Raw genomic sequence first — 14481 nt, forward strand, 5'->3', positions numbered from 1 at the left:
ACGCTACTCCACTCACAGTGTTGCCATTGGTCCTACCTTATTCTGCAGACGAGGGTGTTGTATATTGTCAATATGCAGTGGAACAAGTAGAAGATTCAGTTCAAAGGTTCAGAGTACAGTAAAAGACTTCGTGCCCGTTAGGTGTAGGGTTCGATGGGATGTTTATTGTGCGATGTACATCATTACTCTTTATAAAACCCATGGGCAACCGACCTGACGATCCATGAAACCACCAATAAATACTAAGGGGCTGGCCTATCTCAGTGGCAATTAGAGGCCGCTCCCCACAATAAAGCCCACATAGAGTTCCACCTAAGCTCCACTTCCAACCCCACTGTGTTTGACCCTTGCAGTCTGATCGACTCCGGGTCAAAATAGCGCAAGCACAGCCCGGCCTTTTGTGTAGCAGAACCAAGGTTGGCTTGGGATCCATTATTTATCTGCTTCAACCCTTCATCCCTTCCTTTCTCCTTCCTTCCTCTTTTCATTCTCTCTGACCTCACTTTCGTTTCTTGTCTGTCATTCATTCTTTTAAGCCCTGAGAGCACGCATCCTACTCTCACACATTCGTTTTAATTTCCCCAACAAAACCACACATCATGAAGGGCTCCGTAGCCTCCATGGCCACGGCCATCACTCTCGGCGCCTCCACCGTCCTCGGTGCTGCCACCAACATCCAGGCCCGCAAGAGCAGCGACATCACCCCCATCACTGTCAAGGGTAACGCCTTCTTCAAGGGCGATGAGCGTTTCTACATGCGTGGTGTCGACTACCAGCCCGGTGGTTCCTCCAAGCTCGCCGACCCCATCGCTGATGCCGATGGCTGCAAGCGTGACATCAAGTACTTCAAAGAGCTCGGCTTGAACACCATCCGTGTCTACTCCGTCGATAACTCCAAGGACCACGACGAGTGCATGTCGGCTCTCGCTGAGGCCGGCATCTACCTCGTTCTCGATGTCAACACCCCCAAGTACTCCCTCAACCGCAAGGACCCCGAGATCTCCTACAACGATGTCTACCTCCAGTACATCTTCGCGACCATGGAGAAGTTCGCCAAGTACGACAACACCTTGGCCTTCTTCTCCGGAAACGAGGTCATCAACGATGGCCCCTCCTCCAAGGCCGCTCCTTACGTCAAGGCCGTCACCCGTGACATGCGCACCTACCTCCGCGCTCGCAAGCTCCGTGAGATCCCTGTTGGTTACTCCGCTGCCGATGTCGACACCAACCGCCTCGAGATGGCCGAGTACATGAACTGCGGTACCGACGACGAGCGCAGCGACTTCTTCGCCTTCAACGACTACTCCTGGTGCGACCCCTCTTCCTTCACCACCTCCGGCTGGGACCAGAAGGTGAAGAACTTCACCGGCTACGGTCTCCCCCTCTTCCTCTCCGAGTATGGCTGCAACACCAACACCCGCGAGTGGCAAGAAGTCAAGGCTCTTTACTCTGAGAAGATGACCCCTGTCTACTCCGGCGGTCTTGTTTACGAGTACGCCGTAGAGGGCAACAAGTACGGTCTGGCCAAGATTGACGGTGATGATGTCACCACCAACAGCGACTACAAGCGTCTCAAGGCTGTCTTCGCCGAGGTCGACAACCCCAAGGGTAACGGCGGCTACAACTCCACTGGCGGTGCTTCTGGCTGCCCTAAGCAGTCTAAGCCCAACTGGGATGTCTCCAACGATGCTCTCCCCGCCATGCCCGCCCCCGCTAAGAAGTTCCTGACTTCCGGTGCTGGCAAGGGTGACGGTTTCTCCGGCAAGGGCAGCCAGAACGCTGGCACCGGGTCCTCCGGTACTGCCACCCAGGGCTCCGGTGACGTTGCCGCTGCCACTAGCGGTGGCTCCGGTGCTTCTGCCACCAGCGAGGGTGCTGCTGCTGGCCTCAAGCCTGCTCAGTTCAGCTTCGCTCCCGTCACCGTCGGCCTGGTGACTCTTGTCTCCACCGTGTTCGGCGCTGGCTTCGTTCTTCTGTAATGCTTTTACCTTTTGTAACGGGGCTTTCATCAATTTTACTTCGATTGTCCTTGGGCATGTACTTTTTATTGACTTTATTCGACACCCGGTGATTGGCACGGGATTGGTATTTTGGAGATGCGAGTTGCTTTCGAGTTGGTGTATAGAAGACCTTGGTGTCTGTACCTTGTGATAATGAAACGCAGCTGATATGCTTCTTTATATTCGAACTGTAGTGCTAAACTGTACTCATCTGGATTCTGGACCTGCAAACTCTTCTGCCAGGTAGTGCCTGTCCCAAGTTAAGATCAGATAGGAAGTGTTCCTTCAAGGTGGATCTCAGGGATGTGGTTGGATCACATGATGTGAGAGGACTATATAATAATTACCATTCCTCATCTCTCACTTGCTCTCTTTCCTTCTTCGTCTTCTCTTCCACCTTTGATTATTTAGTTCAAATATGAACTCTTCTTGTTTGAAGCGTCCTGAGCATCGTCGGGACATTTAATCAAAGGTCCTCCAGTTCATACTTCTGCAAGACCCGGGACAAGAACTATTCTCCAAAACTAAAGATGACAAGGAGCTCTTTCCCGGCGTGCGAGTGACAATCTTGTCCCTTCGCCAGGAAGTACTGTTCAAAGCCATGCCAGGCCACCAACACGATTCAATCGTTCGCGATTTCTCTCAAGCCCTAGCCATCCAGCTGTCCTCGATTGGCCTTTCCTATGCCAATGGGGCGTTCGTAACCCGCCCATCACCAAGAACTGAAGGAAGGTCTGTGGCCAAAAAGAGCCTGACTGGTGGCTGTCTCCAACCGATGTCTTCGATGGGAAGGGAGGCGGGCGGGATTCCCTACCCTGGCCCTTGAAGTGGGCGCATCAGAATCCTACTCCCAGCTGTGCAAGGACGCCCGGTGGTGATAGCAACTCGGACCATCTCACCAAGACCGTCGTCGTCATCCGCACCACTCGCAAGCCAACATGGCGAGTAGACGTGGAGGTATGGTCCGAAGGACCTTCCTCAAATCCGCAAGGCTATATTCCGACGAATTGCCCCAATAATCCCACTGCGACTCGTGCCACGTCTTATCCGTTGTGAATTTTACTATAGCCTTATAGGTCTTCAATGACGCAGCGATTATGTCAAAGTATGAGTGTACCTAGGTTTGGGGTATGGCACCGTATGGGTCGATGAAGTGACATGATCGTGAACGATACGAAAAGGTATTTGGTTCTTCTTACACGCGGGGAATATATTTTCCGTTCAGAGTCACTCCTCTTCCAAGCTCTAGAGAATCTGCCTCTGATTATTTCCCTCATCTGAACAGTCCTTGACTCCTTGCCATGAATATTTCCACGATTGATATCGCATCTCAGATCTGAGCGACAACTCAGATAGCAACGACAATAACGACGACAGCGGCGCAGTTGAAATTGCCCGCCACGATGTCGGAGGGTCAGTCAGTTATATTGGATGATGGTCGAAATGTCCATTTTTTCGACAGTTCAACGTACCTATGATATGCTGGGTGGGGTGTTCAAAATGGCTCAATTACCGAATCAAACTTCATCGACATGCTCGACATCGTCTTGGTGATTGTATCACAATCCCCCGTTGCACCGCGACCATTTACCGTCAGAGCGAGGTCCGGGCAAATTATCTCACGAACCAGTCAACCACTGACGCCTGGGGATTATGATATCTATGTTTCCGATGGCGGTAGGTCTTTTAATGATCAAAGTAATAAGAAGGAAATAACCGGCTCACTTGGATAGACTCTATCAAGCTCAGTGATGAGGCGTTCATGCGCCGGCTCCTTTCCTACAGTATCAGTGGTCGTGAAGTAGATTTTCAAAATGGAGTGCGGGCCAGAGATGGAAAGTGCGTCTTCACTGGGGTTGTCAATCTTCGAGTTCATCTAAACAAATGGGCGAGCTGGGAGGCCGCCCATATTTTCCCCTCTCGAGAAGGAAGACTTTTGGATTGCAAATAATTTTAGTCGATGGATTACGGATGCGGACTCGGGAGATCACTCAGCACCTATTCACTCCATTCAAAATGGGTTTCTCCTCAAGGCAGGCATACATCAGTTGTTTGATGACTACTCGATTTCGGTGAATCCAGATGTAAGTGATCTGACCCCAAGATCGAAGTAACAGATATCTTACTCATTCTATCTGAAGGACAACTATAAGATCACTTCCTTTATTCCCGACGCTGAGGGGGTAGATGGACGAACCCTTGACCTTGTGTGTCGAAACCCCGCCGACCCGCACCGCGTCTCCGATGACCTCCTTGGCTGGCATTTCCGACAGAGCGTTCTCGCAAACATGAGGGGGGGCTGGAGAGCCTTCGTTTGAGCATGACTTCCCACCTGGCGCGGACATGCTTAAGGAGATATATGAAGGGCCGTTTCCAGTTGAACGGTTTGAAATGGAACTTTCGTCCAGACTAAGGGGATAGGAACGAGGTCAGGGCTTGACTTGACAATGAGGCATAGGTTTTGATTTGATTGCGTGTTTACACAAATTATTATGTATTGATACCCCCAACTGTTGCTGGAGTTTTACCCACGTTCTGAATCCTTTCCACCGAAATGAGAAATATGATCATTGATGTGAATGATCAAGTCCACCAGGCGTCAATTCCATGGATACTGATTCCTCTACATATATGATATAGAGGAGCCATTTTTGGCTCCCCTCCTTTAGAAGGACGGTTAGACGAACATGAAACCCGCCCTGCGACGGTGGCTACAGCAGGTCGAGGCAGACAGGATGCATAAGATGCGGCGCAAGGCTGCTGAAGTGGGCTAGACAACCTGAATAGAACTCCGATGTTTCATAATTCAGTTCAATCGCAATACTACCACATACGACCATAGGGTGTGGAAAACAGGGCTTCCCGTCCGCTCAGCCGTACTTAAGCCACACGCCGGTGAGTTAGTAGTTGGGTGGGTGACCACCAGCGAATCCTCACTGTTGTATGTTTTTTTATTCTTCCCCATTCTTTTAAGATCATAAGGCAGACTACTTCGTTGCCCGGAAGCAGTCAAGGAAGCCCTCTGTATCCCAAGGGTCTTAAAAGACATGCGCATTTGAAAATGACTTCTGAAACAAGCAAGAGATCGATAGAGTTGACTGATATCTCGCTTAAGAACTATTGCGATTAAGTTATATCCCTGTAATCACTCATAACATCATCGAGGCTGAGTAGACTGTAGGTAGCTGATGGCTGGGTAGAGACCTCCATCCATGCCTTTCTAGATCTTTCCGAGGCAGATACTAAGAATTAGCACCCCATCCCGAAGAAAACCTCCAATCCTGTCCAACCTCACTAACACCTCTCACCAGACCAACCACATTATCCACAAACCCAGCCTGGCCACTATTAACCCTCTGCCGACGCTCCAGCTCAGCAGCAGACTCTTCATTCCTGGCACCAATGACCTGCTGAGTAGTATACCCCTGCAAACGATCCGCATCCAAGCGTGTCAAAAGTTCACAATCGCCCCGTCGTCTCGTCCACGCCGCCTGCTTGACAGCCGGAGCCCAGTACTCCGCCAGGGTGGACTCGTCGCGACCAAACGCGTAGCATTTGTCGAGCGCAGAGTTGGTCTCGGGTATCAAGGAGGCGTTCCAGCGCGTGTGGGCGATTTCATACCGTTTCTCCATAAAGAAGATAATCGGCCATGTGATGATCCAGAGCTGGAGGAGCACGACGGCCCACCAGACGAAGCGATTGGTGCGCAGTCGGTTGATCCAGTGCGGGGAGTAGATTGTGACGGATTGGTGGGCGATGGAGAGTTTGATGTGGATTGTGCCGCGGTAGTTTAGTTCGCGAATATGGGAGGAGAGGAGGTTACGCATGGCGTTGGAGTCGAAGCCGGCGAGTTTGCGGTGTAGTGTGAATCTTTACAAGAGTTAAGATTAGCAAGATATGTTCACCTTGAAGCTGAGGAGAGAGCGAAAAACGTACGATTTCACAGGTGCCGGGTCGGCGCAGAACCGCTCACACCACAATTTCAGTGCTTGTGGTCCAGTGATCTCGTTACCCAGCTCATCATCATCGTCGTGAGTGATAAGGGCGTCACTACTTTCGTCGAGGCTTACACCACGCGATTTGGGGGCCTTGTACGCGCGTGAGCGGAGGATTCCTCCCCTGTATGCCTTTTTGAGGTCCTCGTCTGTGTGGATCTCCACTTCCATCCAGTTGATAACCTGAGGACCACCTTCCCAGCCAGTCAGCATCGTCTCTGCCAGATCCAGCTTGAAATCGAAGTCCGTAACGCTGTTGCTTTTCTTGTCCTTGTCGCCATGGCTTGTTTCGGTGTGTGAACCGTGGATCCTGAGCAATGGTCGAGGGGGAAGCTTGATTTGCCTGCGGATTGCTTCGTAGAGTCCTTCGGGGTCGGTTGAGAGCAGTGGTGTGAGAGTGATTGCGACTTTGTCGTGGGGTTTGATTTCCGTGCCGCCGGGAAGAATGTAGGCTGAGTCGATTATGCGGAGGGGTCGAATGCTGGCGGGGGGTTTGGCAGCCTGAACAGGTTGAACAGATGGGAATGGTCGGTCATGTTGGATAAGGTCGCTAGGCTCTGGATCGTCGGTGTATGGAGGCGGCGCTTCGTCGAGAGTGTGGAGAGAGAGAGAGGATGAGGCGGGGGGATCGTCCTGGTGGAGGCGACCCATTGCTACACAGTATCAGAAGTTCACGAAAGGGGGAAAAAGTAAACAAAAAAACGACTAAAGAACGAATTTTGAGAGAATTCAACGAGAATTGGGAGAGAACTGGCTATCGACGAAGCAAAGAATGAGAGAGTCTTCCAGTGAGGCTCGGCTATATCGGCTTATTTGAGGGGGCAGGGTTTTTCAGCTCACAAGCCACTCTCGTATCGCCGCAGCCTGGCGATGAAAGAACTGAAAGAACTTCTGAAACAATTCACATTCTATATACACATGACACATGACATTGACATGAGATCCTATCCAACATAGCACTTCATCGACCCAAACGCCGGATCCATCGTCCGACGATTTTGACAATTGCCCGTTCCTCGCCAGCCATAAGTCTCAGCAATGTCGTTATAATTGTCGCACTTTTTATTCGGAGAAACAGTGCAGAGCCCATTCGACATAACCCACGAATTGGGCTTGACTGACATATAACTTTCAGAACAAGGCAGCCAGTCGTTGCCACCCTCAATCCACCACCGGCACGAGACCGCTGTATCGTTGAGCACAGAGCGGAGTGTACTGTCCTTGCCAATGAGCATGCAGTCACTGTCATCTAACTTCTTGTTATGGCCTTCGAAAACCATGTAGTTGCCGCTACAGTCCCACCCGCCGTACATTGTCAACGACCACCCCGTGGGCACCGTGACCACTCCAGCAGCATTGGTGGATGGGGGGTTGTCGTTGGTTTTAGTTGCGGTGGTCAACGTGGTTGCCACTGAGGTTGAGGGCTTAGTGGTGCTAATCAATGTGGTTGCGGTTGCTTTGGAAGTCGTAGACTGGGTGGGCACAGTGGTGGTAGCATCTTTGCCTGCGCTCTCAAGTTTGGCCACTGACATGATGAACAGTAGAGGATTGAGTAAGTCGAAATCTAACTTCTTCTCTGCAGGTCCTGGAGTGACAGTGTCGACTGTTATGGTTGACGTGGCTTGAATGGTAGTCGTCTTGGGTCCTGTTGTGATGCTATTGACTTCATTCGTAGTCGCTAAGGGTAGGGCTATGATGCCATTGAAAAACTCTGGAGTTACCGTGGGGATGGCAGTTGTTGCAGCTTTGCTTTCCTTTGTACTTGCCTTGGAGACGATAGATGTGACAGCCTCTACATGCTTCGTGCTTGCCATAGGAATGACAGGTGTTGTAGCTTTGCCTTCCTTCGTACTTGCCTTGGAGACAATAGATGTAACAGCCTCGACACCCTTCGTGCTTGCCTTGGGGATGACAGCTATTGCAGCTGTGCCTGCCTTCGTAGTCGCCCTGAGTACGGTTGTGACGCCATTGACTTCCTTCGCGCTTGCCTTTGGGATAATAGCTGTCATGGCGTTCGTTTCCTTCGAACTTGCCTTAGGCACGGCATCTCCAGCTGCAGCCGAGCCACAAAAGTCTGGCCCCGTCCCGCATTTCCCCCAGACCGAACACTGTCAGTATGGTCAGTCCATGCCATGGTGTTGAAGGAATACCCGAGGGTGCTTACACATTGACCTGCAGGACACGGATTCAGAGAGGACATGGTATTCCACCTCATTGGCCGTGCAGTCCCAGGTACCCGGGGGCCACAGACCGCATCTGGAAGTGCAACCGGCATAGGCGGCTCGCCAGCACTGAGACAGATTCGCCCTCCATCCTCCAGATGATTACAACCATTCCAGCCAGTGGTGTTCTTGTTCCATTTCACAATCTCGGGCACGGTGATGCCGAACCCGTCCGCAAGCTGAGCACAGGTATCGCCGTGTTCGATGGTATACACGTAGCACAAAGCCCCGTTACCTGTCGGTGGAAGCTGACGCGCCCCGTCCGAGCAACACACGGGCAAGCCCAGAGGCAGAGTGGAACAAGTAGAGTTTCCGTTGAAGATAAGGAGATAGTCTTCGGAGACACCACATCTTCGTGATAGGCTCTCGCATGTATCCCCCCTGGTGCTGAGGATGGAGGGACAGGTCATGGTGGACCGTTTCTGGACTGCGGCAAGCTGTCCAGTGTTAGAGTTAGGGCTTCATATGAGTTTGGGAATGTGTTAGCTAACCTCGGTTCGGATCAGAGATGCTGCAGCTGTCATCTGAACCAGACAAAAACTATAGAGAGCGAGGACGCCATTTTGAGAAAACCCCATGGTTTCAGATACTGCTCGCTAGCAAGCACGACGTGCTTTGGAGGAAACCCGACTGTCTTTATATGAATCCATCAGGCACTTCATTCTGAATGCCACCACCGCTGGGAACGACATCGCGGAGGCAAAAGTTCATTCATGCAGTCAGGAAATGGGCTGAAAGACGACTATCCTCTTCGATAGGGTCCGAGTGCCATAATAAGTGTGAGAGACCAGTTATCATCGAGTACAGCATGTCGAATAGCTGGAAAGGGAAAGTCGAAATTCTCCGCAACTGTCAACAAAGGAGGTTGTTGCATTCGAAGATCAACTGGCACAGACCTGATCCTTAAATAGCCCTTGTTCGGCATTTCTTCCCTGTTTGGTCCTCGATTGACACTTGTCCTTTGACGACGCCATAGGATAACCATGTTGCCAAGGGCCTCGGCTGCAGGGGTGTATATGTGCTTCGCGACGCCAGTTGATCGAGTCTTTCAACGAGACAAAGAAAGCGCCAATCACGAGGGACCATCAATGATGCGCTCCGTTGGTTATGCAAATTGTAGATGTTGCAATGGAACTTCGACCCCTTCGTGCGAAGAATGAAAGCAGCCACAAGGCTGCACAAGATCCGTGGATCGCATCACCTCGAGTGACGAAGCTGAATCCGCTTCTGGATGGATACCAACATTCGTGGCAGCGTCGTACTGTGCTAAGTCAAAGAAGCCTTCTTTGTAACTCATGAGGTGGGCTTAAGCCATGTCAGCTTGGTCAGAACAAAGAGCTCATGATTCATTGACTTCGGTCTTCCTGGGTCTACATATCCGAGGGGATGGGATCCAGGGTATTGCAAAATTTGCAAGAGCACGGGCAGAGCAAGGGCCTATGCTAATAGGAGTCGGGTGTCTCAAGTCTTCACGTGTTCTAGTTACCTACCGGTTCAGAAACGAGGGTCGTCGCTTCCGGGTGCATCGAATGCATGAGACTATCGACTATCTCAGCTTATGTGTCAAGTGCTTGCTTTCCCTGATAAATCCATGGCTATGAGCTCATGGATACCAGGCTCACTTAGTAATTATTGACCTGCACTCGTAGATCGAGATCGACTTATGCAGCTTGCTTTAATTGGGCTATGGTCACTGGTGTGTGAGGCATCCTCCTTGCCGGACTCCACCTGGAAGCATTCCACGCACATTAGATCTTCACGTTGTGTAACATGGCTGGCTGAAGAGCGGCATAAAATTATCCACCTTGAGCTATAGCGGCATATGTGTCTTGGAGTGATGTTCTTCAGAACGATAACTCAGATTGAGGCTGGCTGAGCAACAGCTAGGGATAACACATCACACTTCATCACACCTTCATCACTGTACATGACCGATCTACACAATACATGCATCTGCCTAGGTTGTAGCTCTTCAAACTCTCCCTACCGACCGCTTGCGGCTTCTAACATGCGTTTTTTACCCTGCCTGTGGGTCACTAGCTGTAGAAAGTGTCATGGAAAGTTAGGTAGTATCGCTGCCGTCCAGAAGTTATAAAGACAAATGTCCGCTATGGGATAAACCACAGCTCACAATCACGACTCTTCTTCCCTTTGAACATGGTTCGAAAAACAACTCTCCTTCTGCTGGGCGCAATTTCTGTCTACGCTCAGCAGAACCCCCTTGGCGATACCAACTCATGCCTATCCTCTCCTGATCCAGCAGCCTGCTGTGCCAGCGGACAATCCGAAGGAGAGGAAACCGTTGGTGACACCCCTTTCCAATATGTCTGTGGCGCGATCCCCAGCCCTTCTAAATCCAAGGGCCACAACGCCGCGACAGCCTACGAATGCGCCGAACTCTGCGCCAACGACGAGAGTTGCTTCGCTGCCTCATGGCGGACCAGTGGCTCGAGCTCGCGTGGAAACTGCTTCTTTGCTCTTGGCGACAGTTTCGAGACAAAGGACAACTCGGATTTCATGTTACTTGCCAAAGCCCCCGAGCCTGCTCCGAACCCTCCGTGCTTAGACTCGCCCGAGGCAAACGCCTGCTGTACCGGCGGACAGAACGAGGGGGAGGAGACTGTTGGCGATGTTGTCTTCAAATACACCTGTGGGTTTGTTCCGACACCTTCCAGATTCAAGGGTCACAGTGCTGCGAGTGCCTACGAATGTGCCGAGCTCTGCGCGCAGGACGATACTTGCTTTGGTGCTTCTTGGCGAATCAAAGGGTCAAGCTCTCGTGGAAATTGTTTCTTCGCTATGAGCGAGACGTTTGATCAGCAGGCCAACGGTGACCATATGCTTCTTTCTAAGGTTGTTGATTCCGGGGATGACAACAACTGTGAAAAGGCAAACAAGGAGTGTCTGAAGCAGCACGAGGAATGCGAGACTGCGAAGACACAATGCGTCGAAGAGAAAGAAGAGCAGAAAGCCGCCCTTCAGCAGTGCGAGGTTGACAAGAGTCGTGCGGAGAACGCTGAAAGTGAATGTATTCGAAACACTGACGAGATTACCGAGAAGAAGCGTCAATGTCGAGAGGAGCAACAGCAATGCCACGAAGAGAAAAACCAACAGGCTATGCAATGCCAGGAGGACAAAGCCGAACAAGCCATCCAATATCAGCAGTGTCAGAATCAGAACAATCAGCTCTCGCTTGAGATTATCAAACATCAAGATGAGATCTCCGACCTCCAATCCACAATCAGTACCCTCCAATCCTCGCTCAACACTCTCAACTCGACATACCTGGCCCTCCACATGGAATGTAAAGGAGGTTCAGGCTCAGGTACTTGTCGATCGGGAATTGTGAACGCCGGTAAGTTACCATCAGAACGAAAGGAAGATGACTATGACTGACACACGAGAAGAAAAACGAGACGATGGATGTATCCTCCCCGCTGGCGGCAAGAAGTTCAAAATCTATTACGCTAAATGTGAGTTCTACCCAAGACCCTGGCAGATCTAGGTACTGGAACTAACCTATGCTTAGTGGATGACCCTGGTTCGTGGGACCTGGGCACACCCCGGGAGCCCAACTTCGCTGCCTGTGCCGCAAGGTGTGCTCGCACCGCGCGTTGTGTGCGGTTCGCATGGCGTACGACCAATTTGGAAGGAACATGCTGGATGAGGTCTCATGGACAGGGTCTAAAGCCGACTAAATTCTCGTACTGGAGCAGTGGACACTTGGTTTAATCGTGTGCTCTCAGTATTGTCGGGAGGTGTAAGATGATACCTATGATTGAGTGTGTCGTGGAGGGATGGTACTTTACCAAGGCTTGATATGGGGTTGGCTAGCTTGTCCGTACTTTCTGTGCATGCAAATGCCAAGCCTGTTCTTAGGTATCTTCGAGATGCTATCGTGTAGAACGGCCTATACAATGGGTGAAGTAATTCCGAAAATGATAATGGTATACCCTCGAATAACCAGATAAAAGGACTAACGACTCTCCGTACTAGAACATGATTGAACAGATGCTCCAATAACCAGCAGCGCCGTAAACACCAAATTAAAAGGAATCCATAATATCCATAAAGAAAGGCGGCTGCGTCTGCCCAGTAACGGGAAAAGCAAAACCTCGAACAGGCGACACACTGCAGAACTTGTCATATAAATCGGACTCAAGTAGATCTAAGTAGCCCATCGCTAGGTTATTCCCCCCTTGCAAAATCCGCAGAGCCTTCTTCAGCTCCCCGAGCTTCAGCTGGGTATCCTCCGATACCGAGACGCAGCTCAGTTGGTCGGCATGTGCCTTGATGAAGTTTGCAGAGAGATATAGCAGCATGGGCGAGAAAGGATGTGCCTGTATAGAATATGTCAGATGCGGATTCTGCGGTTGTTAGAGAGAGAGAAGAGGACTAACTTTGAAGAAGCCAGATCGTGTCAATGGCTTCGCCAACCCTACAATCTCGTATGCAGAGTACAGCGGCACTAGGAACGTATCATCGTCTATATCGATCTGGAGGGCCTCCATGATATTGTAGAACCATATCACAGCCGCGTTCGCAAGCATGTTAGTGAACAGCCGCAGGGGGTCGTGGAGCTCCGGTGCAGATGACGGTAGCGAAATGAGCATCAGCCGCTTTTGTACTAATTGGTATAGCCAGCGATGGCGTGTCCATGTATCTGTAGACTGATCCGGTGATATATTGCCGCTGTGTGCGACTCGCTGGATAGCAACGCTATGCCAGCAAAGCGTGATTAAGACGACTGTTTCAGCGAGAGGGGGCAACATCTTCTCTCCGGAAGATTCCATCTCGTGATATAAAGAGTTCATAACGACTGGCCTGCCGTGTTGAAAGTCTGACTCGGAGACAGGGAGATAGATATACAGCTGGAACGGAGTTAGCTTTATGCGCTCTGCTAAAAAAGGAGCACTCACTGCTTCGTCGTGTAGACTAAGAGGCCACTCGTCAGAGATATTGAGAAGACGGTCGAGACAGTATGCCAACCAGTATGTCCGACGCTTTTCCTCAGCCTCGGTCCATGCTTCTGTGTGTGCCATGTTCACGCCAAGGTTTTGTCGGTCGATCTCGTGCAGTTTTGCAAGTTGGATTATGCGAAACGCACGTCCTGCTGTGAGCCATGCGCGGCGATAGTTCATATAGCGGTACTCGTAGTGGGTTAAGAGGATCCATGCCTGGGCTGTCTGTAGACAAGCCGCGCTGTCGGGGCTAATCTCGTGGTCGAGAGCTTCGATGGCGTGTCGTGCACGCGTGTACAGTGATTCCCGCATGTGCTGTAGATGGGCGGATGAGGCTGCTGCAAGTAGCCACATTGTGAGTTGAAGACAGGTGTGTGAGCTTGGTTTGTCGGGTCGTTGTGACCAGGTGAAATAGCGGCCTTGGTGGAGCATCGGTACCACAGGGTGTACTCTGTCGAAGTATAGTTGATTACTTGGATGGTTAGCTCTCTGTACATTCTATGGGGGAGGATCCTTTGGCATACAGGTCTGCCTCAACCATATCAAACCCCGCATGGGCAGGTGAACTCATAGGGGTGATTGGTGTGGATAGTGATGATGACTCAACGGTGTACGAGAAGGGATGACATTCTGGGCTTGCCGCATTGGGGGTATACTCTTGCGGTGGACTGAGCATCTGTATCGTATTATTGGCGTGATATTGTTCATTAAAGCCATCTTTGGGACGAGCATTGGCTTGACCACAGTTTATGATACTTTCGAGGGTAGCTAAAACATTAATCAGTATAAGAGATGTATGCAGACGCAGCAAAGAGCAACGAACCAATGCGATTACGCAGAGCCTTGAGGTGGCCTTTCTTCGGCCCTCGTGGTGAACGGGCCTGATTGACGATACAGACTGTACCTGATTCCTCGCATTGGTCACATTGAGGCCGTTGCCTGTCGCATCGAAGTTTCTTCTTACGACATTCTTCGCAAGCCTAATTGGGTTGTTAGCGCCAAGGAGAACGCCTCGAAGCCAGTAGGATGTGTATCTCACCAGTCCCGGCTGCTGTCGTGAACCCGACATAGTAAAGAAGAAAGTGCTGATGCTCAGGAACTTACTGCACCCGGTAAGACGTTGTTTGAACTTAGGCAACAGGCGTAGTTGGTATTTATAACCTTGCAGTGTGACTATCAAGTGCATCTCGGGATGAGTGGCTCAAACGTCGGCAATTATACGATCGTTTCTCTAAGCGCCTTCCTGTCTTCTACGTATCGCAGGTTGTACTGGTAAAATGTCTCTACTCTTCCCCTCTGATCA

At 50.9% G+C, this 14481-nt stretch overlaps 6 protein-coding genes across 6 annotated transcripts, besides 2 other annotated features; 3 read left to right on the forward strand and 3 right to left on the reverse strand.

Annotated features, from left to right (window-relative positions):
• Positions 1 to 599: 599 nt before the first annotated feature.
• On the forward strand, positions 600 to 1979 carry gel1 (1,3-beta-glucanosyltransferase gel1; the record flags this gene model as incomplete). The annotated part of the gene is made up of 1 exon (XM_056668660.1): positions 600 to 1979. The coding sequence occupies one exon, from the start codon at positions 600 to 602 to the stop codon at positions 1977 to 1979; it is 1380 nt and encodes a 459-aa protein (XP_056518490.1).
• A 1553-nt stretch (positions 1980 to 3532) lies between these two features.
• N7515_007917 (HNH endonuclease signature motif containing protein) lies at positions 3533 to 4318 on the forward strand (the record flags this gene model as incomplete). Its single annotated transcript, XM_056668661.1, has 4 exons — positions 3533 to 3677; positions 3734 to 3839; positions 3958 to 4084; positions 4142 to 4318. 4 exons carry the CDS (start codon positions 3533 to 3535, stop codon positions 4316 to 4318), a joined length of 555 nt encoding a protein of 184 aa, XP_056518491.1.
• Positions 4319 to 4687: 369 nt separating this feature from the next.
• Positions 4688 to 4765: a sequence feature (Protein overlapping with rRNA (N7515_007918, KAJ5124093.1) was converted to a misc_feature.).
• A 45-nt stretch (positions 4766 to 4810) lies between these two features.
• Positions 4811 to 4981: a sequence feature (Protein overlapping with rRNA (N7515_007918, KAJ5124093.1) was converted to a misc_feature.).
• A 261-nt stretch (positions 4982 to 5242) lies between these two features.
• N7515_007919 (uncharacterized protein) lies at positions 5243 to 6646 on the reverse strand (the record flags this gene model as incomplete). Its single annotated transcript, XM_056668663.1, has 2 exons — positions 5243 to 5870; positions 5937 to 6646. The coding sequence occupies 2 exons, from the start codon at positions 6644 to 6646 to the stop codon at positions 5243 to 5245; spliced, it is 1338 nt and encodes a 445-aa protein (XP_056518493.1).
• Positions 6647 to 6939: 293 nt separating this feature from the next.
• On the reverse strand, positions 6940 to 8627 carry N7515_007920 (LysM peptidoglycan-binding domain-containing protein; the record flags this gene model as incomplete). Its single annotated transcript, XM_056668664.1, has 2 exons — positions 6940 to 8103; positions 8232 to 8627. 2 exons carry the CDS (start codon positions 8625 to 8627, stop codon positions 6940 to 6942), a joined length of 1560 nt encoding a protein of 519 aa, XP_056518494.1.
• Positions 8628 to 10374: 1747 nt separating this feature from the next.
• On the forward strand, positions 10375 to 11949 carry N7515_007921 (uncharacterized protein; the record flags this gene model as incomplete). Its single annotated transcript, XM_056668665.1, has 3 exons — positions 10375 to 11572; positions 11625 to 11690; positions 11747 to 11949. 3 exons carry the CDS (start codon positions 10375 to 10377, stop codon positions 11947 to 11949), a joined length of 1467 nt encoding a protein of 488 aa, XP_056518495.1.
• Positions 11950 to 12263: 314 nt separating this feature from the next.
• On the reverse strand, positions 12264 to 14247 carry N7515_007922 (transcriptional regulator family TF; the record flags this gene model as incomplete). Its single annotated transcript, XM_056668666.1, has 6 exons — positions 12264 to 12557; positions 12618 to 13088; positions 13137 to 13650; positions 13703 to 13946; positions 14002 to 14158; positions 14218 to 14247. 6 exons carry the CDS (start codon positions 14245 to 14247, stop codon positions 12264 to 12266), a joined length of 1710 nt encoding a protein of 569 aa, XP_056518496.1.
• Positions 14248 to 14481: the final 234 nt, after the last annotated feature.

This window comes from Penicillium bovifimosum (genome assembly GCF_028826915.1).
Source record: "Penicillium bovifimosum strain IBT 22155 chromosome Unknown utg000006l_segment0_segment0, whole genome shotgun sequence".
Lineage (NCBI taxonomy): Eukaryota > Fungi > Ascomycota > Eurotiomycetes > Eurotiales > Aspergillaceae > Penicillium > Penicillium bovifimosum.